Source organism: Anoplopoma fimbria, unplaced genomic scaffold (assembly GCF_027596085.1).
Source record: "Anoplopoma fimbria isolate UVic2021 breed Golden Eagle Sablefish unplaced genomic scaffold, Afim_UVic_2022 Un_contig_11505_pilon_pilon, whole genome shotgun sequence".
NCBI lineage: Eukaryota > Metazoa > Chordata > Actinopteri > Perciformes > Anoplopomatidae > Anoplopoma > Anoplopoma fimbria.
In genome coordinates this window covers 25,718-36,468 of record NW_026550884.1, presented here as the reverse complement: position 1 = coordinate 36,468, position 10,751 = coordinate 25,718, and the positions used below count along the sequence as shown (strand labels likewise).

The window sequence follows — 10,751 nt, the reverse complement described above, 5'->3', positions numbered from 1 at the left end:
CATGTGGAGGAAATATAAATGCTCTATAGACTGTATGTAGAACCATTCATGACACTAGAGTTTAAGTGAGAAAATACTTCATATAAGAATGTAATAAAGGGTGCAAGTACCAACTGTATAAAAAAAAATTAATTATTTGTATTATTTTGTTGCAAAAAACTTACATTGATTTCATCCATCTGTGTTTTCTTCTCTGAAGAGACAAAAGAAAGAATCAACTTTAGTTTCCACGTTAAAAATCCTCTTTTATCAAATTTAATATGTGGATGTTTTTTACCTTTAATTCTTTTCCACATGTTGACGGCCACAACAATTATTATGAGTGCTGCTAATACAACAGACACAGCGATGAACCTCCACCAGCCTGGAACCAGAATGAAAACATGAAAAATATTTAATAAAAGCTTTTAGACTTCAAGAGAGGAGAGTGAGAGAGATATTAGAGATTAATAAATCAACTTTATTCACTTTTAATTATATAAAAATTCTGAAATGTTCCTTTAATTAGAATGAAAATACAATGTTGTATATAAAGAGATTTCATTCATGAACATAAGAGAAAAGGCAGTTTAAACCCGATCTGATTAAACCCGTCTCTAATTACAGAGAAAAACTTTCACTCCAGCATTATTCATGCTTTCACTGATTTCTTGAAATTTTATCAATTATTTATTTATCGATCACTTTCTGCTTTGCCTTTATTCCAGAAAGTGATTTAATCAAACAACCATTTTATTTCTTCTTTTTTTTGCTTCAAAAACACAGAAAAGTATAAACTTGAACTGTAACAGAACAATGACTGAAACAATAAAATAAATGTGTTAAATGTGAGGAGAGAAAAAACTGACAGGAAGAGAGACTGTAGATGAAGACACAGAAATGTTGAGTCACTACTTTGTGGTTTTGGTGAAGCATCACTGATTGTAGAAGTTGTCGTGGTGTTTCCTGCTTTCTTACCGTCTTCAGTTGGTGTTGTTGTTGTGTCTTCACCTGAACACATTAACACAACTCCTCAAACTTAAAAACCTCCAATCCATGAAAAAAAGCAAATATGAGTGACTTCAAAATATTCTCACCTGTTGTCTCACCTTCGGGCCAAATTCTGAAAGGAAACTGCTTCACTTTGTCACCTTCAGTCACTTCACACTTCACTGTCTTATACCTCGATGTGTAAACGTAATGAGAAGTCAGAAACATCAGAGAAGCGTTGCAGGAAGACGTTGATGTCTTCAAGTCTTTGTGGTCTTTATCCACATCTTGACCCTGAAGCAGCCACTTCACTGTGTGTCTACATCCTCCATATGACGACACAGAGCAGATTAACGTCACCTCATCAGTGTCCTTGTGTTCAGTCACTGTTGGTGAAGATGGAGACGTTGTGAGAAAAACAAGAATACAATTAACTTCATCACTATAATCATAATTATATTGTTCTGACAAGACAGTTTGAAAACATTATGATGTAAATACTCACTGGTAACAACAGACAGATAAACCAAAGCCTGTCGACGTTGTCGTCCTGATCTGAACTGTCTGCAGTCATAACGACCAACATCTTCATCTGTGACGTTCTTTATAACCAGAGAACAGTTCTCTGAAACACTCAGTCTGTCTGATTTAACTTTGGCTGTTTCACCAATCTTTCCAAGTGAAACCAGCTCTACTGTTGCACTGCTTCTTGAATCACTAAAGTTCCACGTAGTAGTGTCACAGTTCTTATGATCCTCTAACACATTGTTACAAGGAAAAGTGACTTCATCTCCATCTCTGACAGCGAAGGAGACCGAAAGTTGTCCTGTTGCTGCTGCTTAGAAGATGAGAGAAAAATAAAAACAATAAAGAGAAATAAAAACATGAATATTAATATCAGTATGAAGATAATTCTAGATACAACAATTGTTTACATTGTTGGTTTCTAAAAGTTCATTAAACTCACTACTCACCTCAATTGAAAACAAACAGACTATTTTTCTGTCCTCTTTAACTGACATTAGGTAGTAAAGTAAAATTAATGATATTAATAAAGTAGCTTTTTTAATGTTTCTGTAGTAATAAACACAATATTTGTATTCTTACCTGTAAACTGAAGCACCAGAATCAGAAATAAAGATGTTTTAATCCATCTGAATTCAGCCATCATTCCTTCTTTTTATCACTGCTGTTCTGATGCTCTAAACTGTCCAGGTCTCTAAAATGGTTCTTCTTACAGAGGAAAGCAGAATATATTAGCTGTGGTAAGGAAGGAGTCACTTCCTCAGTTTTTTTCATGTAGGTGGTGCATTTCTACTTTTTTGTTGATGTTTTCGAGTTGTGAGAACCGTTGGTTTGGTACAAAGCCTTCAAATGATGAAATTATGGTATGTCAGTGATCAGTGTGCTGTCACCTCGTTATGTTGAAATTAAAACGGAAAGTTACAGTTGCAACAGTTTTAGACCTGTAATTTCCCTTCTGCAGAATCAAGAATCAAGTTGCCACCTCTTGTAAATATTTTTTTATTCTTTTTAAGTAAGAATAGTGTCAAATTCACATCTTAGAAAGTTTAATGTAATGTTTACTCAACTAACTTAACTTCAAATAATACAAAGTTAGTGGGTCTGTCAGACAGGAAATCCCATTAATGCATCCAAAACGTGTCCGTTTCCACCAAATCTATTCCTTTATGTCTCTGTTCTGTAAACATGATGCACTTTTAGTCTTTTTTGGGGCCATCAGTTTGGTCCGGACTGAAATAACTCAACTATCTGATGAAATTTATTGATCCCTTAACTTTTCCTCCGTCGTCTGCCAGTGTGACGAGGCTGTGACTGTGGTCAGTGCTGTCTTTTAATATCATTTGGGCTCTGCACGGGCACCTCTTGTCACCAATACCACTTATGCACATCCAATGCCAGTTTTTTTGTGTAAAATTGTGATGTAGATTATACAATATTCTTACTAATAACTTTAAAAAAACATACACTAAATATAATTACAAAATGTGCTTTTGGATGAACTGTTTCATAACCATATCTTGTTTTCTATCATTACAAGACAAAAACTGACATCTGCTCTTGTTTGTAATAAACACAGAAGCAACAATTAACAGGGGTAATCAATATTTTAATAAAAAAAATTATTTAGATATGGAAGAAATTCCTCATAAAACAAGTCCCCTTCAAAAGACAAAAGACACGTCCCACATGAAGCCATACAATCTTTAAAAATCAGTTCACATTACATTACAGTCATTTAGCAGACGCTTTTATCCAAAGCGACTTACAGTCAGTAGTATATTACATATTATTCACCCATTCACCCACTGATGACAGGCTACCATCAAGGTGCCACCATCAGACTCTAACTAACATTCATCATCCAGTCCACACCGATGGCAAGCCTTCAGGAGCAACTTGGGGTTAAGTGTCTTGCCCAAGGACCTGGTGAACATAGTTGTCATACGGAAAGTTTGGATGTGTTCTTCTGTCCTCTCCTGCTCTTTGTGATTTCTGCACCACATTTTTGCATCACACTGGTGAGAAACGGATTACAGTCTTTCAAAAAAGTTGAAGGATTTTTTTCTTAAATACAATCACTAACCACTCATGTAAACATGAGGAGTTGATCGGTGGAGTCTGATGGAGGCAGACGTGTTGGTCAAACTCCATCAGGAGGTCTGATGTTCTCATAGGTCACTGTACCATCCTCTCCATCATAACGCACCTGTGACAAACAACACAATCAAACACACACTTTCCAATCCCACTCTGACCTGTAGGATTCCACTGCTCCACATTATCACAAGGAAAAATAAGAAATACATTAAAGACACACAGGACATTCCATGACACTCATGTGGGAGATGCTTTTGTCCAAAGCTGTTTACAATTAGTGAATTTAAAAGATAAAAGTAACACAAGCTATTTCATCAAGAGCTGGAAGTGCTAGTGAGGGGCGTCGATGGGCTTTCAGTCTGCAGCCAGGCTGACTTCAGCAGAGAGGAGCCTTAACTGAGATGAGTTCAAGGTCCTCCATGTGACGGGGCTGCCGGTTGTCCAGAGGGAAAAGAGTTCAATGTCTGACACACTCTCTTGGTTTTAGCTCCTCAAAGCCTCCCAAAACCCCCACATTTTCTTTACACATCACTGTGGACGTTTTGAAAGTGAACACAGTTGAGTCAGCAGACCTTGAACGCACCATCAGCTACTGTCTAATCTGATTTTAATGCTGGACAGTTTTCATAGGAACTAGATTTTACTCTGTACCTTATCCAGAGTAACATGGATGTTAGTTCTTGAAATAAAACCAAACTATCTGCATTGTTTAAAGGTTCTCTGATTAATATTCAGAGCATTGACAATTTTCGGGTAGAGTCAAAGCCCAATTATTCCTGGATGCAATTAAGGTCAATGAAGCTGATAATCCATAAAGACATTTTACTACATCTGACTTTAAGCATAATGCATCTCTGTTTCTCTTCCTTTTTTTAACGTGTAGCTTTTTAAAGAGATATGCATGCTCTAGTTCCTGTGTCATTTCCTCATCGTGACTTTCTTCTCTATTTATATATTCTAGCTCTTACTCTTATGTGCACATCTCCCCTCTTACTATCTCAGTTATAGTGATACGATTCAAAGATACTGGAGTTCCACAGTGTTTACTCATGAAGCTGTTTAATAAGTTTGCTTTGAATACTTTGATAAAAAGAGACGTAAATGGTCAAATAATTGCATATCAAACAAGATGAGAAAAAGTTTGATAAACTGTTGCTCATGAATGAATTACAGGCAAATACATGTTATCAGAAAAAAGACTAGCAACTCCATATCTGAGCACGATGAAGTGCATGAGAGCAAGTTCATCAAGCAAAATGTCTAATATATTAAAGCTATATTTTAAGCAACCACCCATATACATGTTGAGTTATTACTTCCCCTTTTTACATTGCGACATCAGTGTGACTTCACCTCTTTCTGAAGAGGAAGCTATTTACAGTAATCCATTCTGAAAATGATCTTAAAAAAGCATCATCAGAGATTAAGCAGTTATGAGTTTTGTTTGGTTGGTTTGGTGATGGTGGCGTAGAGGCTGCTGGGATCAGCGGAGGAAGCTTTCACGGTCGTGTAGGTCACCGCCTCATCATCATCATCATCGTGTTTACTCCGACCCTGGCAGGAAAAGGCAAAATATAAATTACACCCACCACAATGACGTACTATGACAAGAAAGCGTTCAATGATATCACACAGTGAAACACAGCATGCAAAACACAAAGAATCATTATCATCACACTTTACAGCACAGCAGATTGGAAAACACAAAAAAAAAAACAGCACACAATGTAACAGTACAACACAACGTGTGAGTCATCAGTGTAACCAATCAGACAGCTTACCTTGGCTTTACTGTTGGCCTTCTTGGTGAAGCTGACGGAGGCGTAGGAAACACCTTCTTCTGGGTCAGTCTGCACAGATAAGACAACATCATTTCTGTTCAGTAACATAAAGATATTACAACTTTAAATAGAAGTTTTTATTTTTTATGCACATTCTCATGCTCTCAAGACTCTACAGACTGTGAGATACAGTTATATTTAAGAGGACAAACATACATTTACAACACGTTGTCGTTCCATTTCGACACACACGGCGCTTCGTAGGAACCCTTGGTGACCCTCTGTGATGAACTGGTTAGCCCAGCGTCCTGTTGCAAAGAACCCGTGGTTAGTGTTGGGAGTTAGGCAACAAGACCACTTGGTTAGGTTTGGGAAAAACATCATGGTTTCGCTGAAAGGAGCAGTTTATTTAACATTGTGAGCATTAATATAGCAGCAAACAGCTATTGTCTATGTTGTCTAAACTAGTTCATGCATTTGTTACCTCTAGACTAGATTACTGTAACTCCTTATTATCAGGCTGCTCTAATAGGTCTCTTAAATCTTTACAGTTGATCCAGAATGCTGCAGCACGTGTTCTAACAAAAACTAAGAAAAGAGATCATATTACTCCAGTATTAGCTTCTCTGCACTGGCTCCCTGTTAAATCAAGAACAGAATTTAAAATTATTTTACTTACCTACAAAGCTCTAACTGGCCAGGCACCGTCTTATCTTAAGGAACTTATAGTTCCATATTACCCAACTAGAAAGCTGCGCTCAATCAATGCAGGGTTACTTGTGGTTCCTAGAGTATATAAAAGTAGGATGGGAGCCAGAGCCTTCAGTTATCAGGCTCCTCTTCTGTGGAACCAGGTTCCAGTTTCAGTCCGGGGGCAGACACACTCACCACTTTCAAGAGCAGGCTTAAGACCTTCCTTTTTGATAGCGCTTATAGTTAGGGCTGGTTCAGGTTCGCCTTGGTCCAGCCCCTAGATATGCTGCTATATGCCTAGACAGCCGGGGACTACCTAGGATACACTGAGCTCCTCTCTCCTCTTCTCTCCCTCCATCTTTATGTATTAATTTCCTATTTATGCACATTACTGATTTTGCTTCTTCCCCGGAGTCCTTGTGCTTTCTCGCCTCGCAGGTTCCCAGGAATCTGGGTTATATTTGGACTGTCATCGTGCCACCTGCTGAGGCCCTGCTGACACCCACTACTACTACCACTATCATTATTAGTCACATTACTATTATTATTGCCTGTACTATTACGCTTATTGACTTGCTTGTACCCTGGAGTCTTTGTGCTTTCTCGCTTCGCAGGCTTCTATAAATCGTGGCTGTACCTGGACCGTGGTCGTGCATCCTGCTACGGCCCTGCTGACACCGACTGCTACCACCATTATTATTACTAGTCACATTACTATTACTATTACCTGTACCATTAAGCATTTTAGCTTTACTTCCACCCTGAAGCCCTTTTTGCTTTCTCGCTCTGCAGGTTTCCATGAATCGTTGTGGAACCTGGACCGTAGTCATGCCTCCTACTGTGAGCCGACTGACACCCACTGCTACTTCAATTATTATTATTAATCACATTACTATCCCTATTTCATAATTATAATTCTACTGTAATAATTGCTGCTGTTATTATAAGTAGTCTTATTATATTAATCATTTATGTCATATACATTGAATGTGTTGTATCTCTGTTATGCTGCTCATTCTGTTCACATGACATCTATTGCATTCTGTCCATCCTGGGAGAAGGATCCCTCCTCTGTCGTTCTCCCATAGGTTTCTTCCTTTTTTCTCCCTGTTAAAGGGGTTTTTTAGTGGAGTTTTTCCTGTGCCGATGTGAGGGAAGGACAGAGGATGTCGCATGTGCACAGATTGTAAAGCCCTCTGAGGCAAATTTGTAATTTGTGATTCTGGGCTATACAAAATAAACTGAATTGATGTAGATGTTGAATTATGTAGAGATAAAGTTGAGTGATGTCTAGAATAAAGTCACCCTCCCTCTGTGAATTTAGTTATCAGAGCTTCTTCTTGCTTTATTGACCTAGCCGTTGTTACTGCGTGTGCTTTTAGTGCACGTGAGCGTGCCCTACTGGTTAGCTCACGGCCGCCGCTCTGCACCGCTCACATACGGTGGATACTTCTGTGACGATGAGAGTAGCACCATCAGGTCAACGCTGTCAGCTCTCTCATCACTTTTGACGCAATTTGTTAGCGCAGTTAGCGCATTAGCTATGAACCGTCGACATGTTGAGAGCCGTCTGGAGGCAATCAAAATGTACCCAATCTCGGATCCTGCACCTTTAAAATAACTGCGTGAACTAAGAAAAACATTAACACCGTAAAGTAAGTAGGGAAAACACAAACATCACTAACTTAAGCTACGTTTATATGAACGTGAATGTCCATACTGCTTTTTCTGGATTTTTTGTTCTGTCTTTATACTGTGTCAGCACGCTCCTGGAACATTTTCTCTGAGCGTCTAATAATGATACCGATGAGTTTACAGTGTAGTTACTTAAAAGCCTGTTGTGTCTCTCTATTGTTGATTTAGACTCTAATTAAACAATAGAGAGACTCTAAATTTTAGAGGCTGGAATTTATGCTGTTTATGACTGAATAAGAAAAGCATAAATTGACTTTGGGCCCCTTTTTGCTTTGTACGCTTCCTGTTGTTGCAACCACTTTGTTTTAATACGACACAGGCCGTACTGTTAATCTTTTTTCAGCTATAAAATCAAAATTCATAGTGAAGAACAGATTTTTAAACTCACAGCATTGCCGTCCGTCAGTGTTGTGTTCCCTGAAAAGAGAAAAAAGGTGTTTGATGAAAGCTTCCACAAAGAAAAATGTGTTGTTTATTAAAGTTTCAACTCTCACCTTTAGTTCTCTTCCATATGATGACAGCCACAGTGATTATTAAGAGTGCTACTAAAACCAGAGCCACAATGACGTACCACCAAACTGCAAAGATAATACAAATGTTTTAAGCATTTTGTCTGCAGCTTTCTGTTCTGTTGAAAAACTAAAAGACAATCACATGTGACTTAAACATTCATTTAATAAGTTTAACTAATTCAAACAGCTACTTTTGGTGCAAAAAACGGAATCCAATGAAAACACAGTCTGCAGACATGTGGTTGACAGCTCCACAAAAATAGATAAAGACACATAAAAATAGTTGAGTCTACTTTTTGGTGAAGCATCGCTGATTGTAGAAGTTGTCGTGGTCTTAGCTGCTTTCATGCCATCTTCAGTTGGTGTTGTTGTTGTGTCTTCACCTGAACAGATTAATACAAATCATCAAACTAAAAATCCAATCCATGAGAAAAAAGAAATATGAATGACTTCAAAATATTCTCACCTGTTTTTTCACCTGAGGGCCAAATTCTGAAAGGAAACTGCTTCACTTTGACACCTTCAGTCACTTCACACTTCACTGTCTTATACCTCGATGTGTAAACGTAATGAGAAGTCAGAAACATCAGAGAAGCTCTGCAGGAAGACGTTGATGTCTTCAACTCTTTGTTGTCTTTATCCACATCTTGACCCTGAAGCAGCCACTTCACTGTGTGTCTACATTCTTCATATGTCAACACAGAGCAGATTAACGTCACCTTATCAGTGTCCTTGTGTTCAGTCACTGTTGGTGAAGATGGAGACGTTGTGAGAGAAAGAAAAGTAAAATGAACTTCATCACTATAATCATTATTATTATAATATTTCAGTATATTGTTCTGACAAGACAGTTTGAAAACATTATGATGTAAATACTCACTGGTAACAACAGACAGAAGAACCAAAGCATCTGGACCGTCTTGTCGTCCTGATCTGTACTGTCTGCAGACATATTGACCAACATCTTCATCTCTGACGTTCTTTATAACCAGAGAACAGTTCTCTGAAACACTCAGTCTGTCTGATTTAGCTTTGGCTGTTTCACCAATCTCCCCGTCTTTAACCAGCTCTACTGTTGCTCTGCTTCTTGAATCAATAAAGAGCCACGTAGTAGTGTCGCAGTTCTTATGATCCTTTAACACATTGTTACAAGGAAAAGTGACTTCATCACCATCTCTGACAGCGAAGGAGAGGTAAAGTTGTCCTGTTGCTGCTGCTGAGAAGATGAGAGAGAAATAAAAACAATAAAGAGAAACAAAAACATGAATATTAATGTCAGTGTGGAGATAATTTTAGATGGAACTGTTTACATCGTTGGTTTCTAAGAGTTCATTAAATGTATTCACCTCGATGGAAAACAAACAGACTACTTGTCTGTCTTCTTTAACTGACATTATGGAGTAAAGTAAAATTAATGATATTAATACATTCATTTTCTGAATGTTTCTGTAGTCATATACACATTATATGTTTGCTTACCTGTAAACTGAAGCACCAGAATCAGAAGTAAAGACGTTTTAATCCATCTGAGTTCAGCCATCGTTCCTCTCCGTCTCTCTTGTCTCTCTTCTTCTACTTGTCTCTGAACTTGTTGATTCTTACAGACGGATGTTGAATCTACTTCCTCTAATTAGTAAAGTGTCACTTCCTCATCCCTCTTTTCTCTCAGATGCTACTTGTTGCTTTTATGCACTCATGATCGACATGAGTCATTTACAGTTTTGAAATGTAATTCTTTGGAAGTCGAATGTGGAAATAAGCAAAGTTATATATGTATTAATTTGGTGATCCAATCTGATGCAGCAACAAACAAACTATATTTAGACTTACGTTGAGACTCTAGTTCACACTGTGTCCAGTCCCATGATGCATTTGTGACACTGACATACAAGCAAACCACTAAAAGCACTTCATGTTCATTCCCATGGTTAAAACGCAGAAGAAGACAACTGAGGAAGTCGAGGGTGTGAAGGTTGTTGCTTAAGATAAATGTTTGCAGTAAAGGAAGTTTTTTTCTTTAGATGGTGTTTGTCATAAAACAGACAGGATTCATGGTGGTGATTGACAAAAGTCCTGCAATAATAAGTAAAAGAAGCATTTCATTTTTTCAATTACATTTTCTTTATTATCTTTTATTATATTAATGTTTTTTATATATATATTTTTCATTTATGTTCTTTTTTTCTAATTTCATATGTGTACATGTGTTGGTGTGTATGTATGTTTATCTATTTGTCTTTATTGACAGCTTTATATTCATTTTCAATTATTGAAATAGTCAATATTTCACAAAAAATAGGAAAGACGGGAGAATGGTGTAAAAATATGACTCTTTGGAGGTGCCGGCTCTCTAGTTTGGTAAACACTGAATATAAAGTATTAAAAGAAGCTCAACAATGAGATTCTACTGATGAGTTGATCCATCAGTATTAAGGAGTACTTTTGCTGATAATACTTCTGTACTTTTACTAAGTAGGAT

General features: G+C 37.5%; 2 protein-coding genes across 2 annotated transcripts; both read right to left on the bottom strand.

The window, feature by feature from the left end:
• Positions 1-164: 164 nt before the first annotated feature.
• LOC129115297 (uncharacterized) lies at positions 165-2,166 on the bottom strand (the record flags this gene model as incomplete). The annotated part of the gene is made up of 6 exons (XM_054626887.1): positions 2,077-2,166; positions 1,475-1,804; positions 1,077-1,355; positions 958-990; positions 278-364; positions 165-193 (listed from the first exon to the last, which is right to left on the bottom strand). Coding segments are annotated over exons 1-6 (822 nt in total), but the record flags the coding sequence as incomplete, so codon positions are not given.
• A 3,424-nt stretch (positions 2,167-5,590) lies between these two features.
• Positions 5,591-9,812, bottom strand: LOC129115296 (uncharacterized). Its single transcript, XM_054626886.1, has 7 exons — positions 9,752-9,812; positions 9,153-9,488; positions 8,739-9,017; positions 8,566-8,655; positions 8,255-8,338; positions 8,149-8,177; positions 5,591-5,680 (listed from the first exon to the last, which is right to left on the bottom strand). The coding sequence occupies exons 1-7, from the start codon at positions 9,810-9,812 to the stop codon at positions 5,591-5,593; spliced, it is 969 nt and encodes a 322-aa protein (XP_054482861.1).
• Positions 9,813-10,751: the final 939 nt, after the last annotated feature.

Coding starts and splice junctions, on each gene's coding strand:
- LOC129115296 (XM_054626886.1), bottom strand. CDS start 9,812: ATGGCTGAACTCAGATGGATTAAAACGTCTTTACTTCTGATTCTGGTG. Junction 8,656..8,738: donor GCCCTCAGGTGAAAAAACAG/GTGAGAATATTT, acceptor TAATCTGTTCAG/GTGAAGACACAACAACAACA. Junction 5,681..8,148: donor CACTGACGGACGGCAATGCT/GTGAGTTTAAAA, acceptor TCTTTGCAACAG/GACGCTGGGCTAACCAGTTC.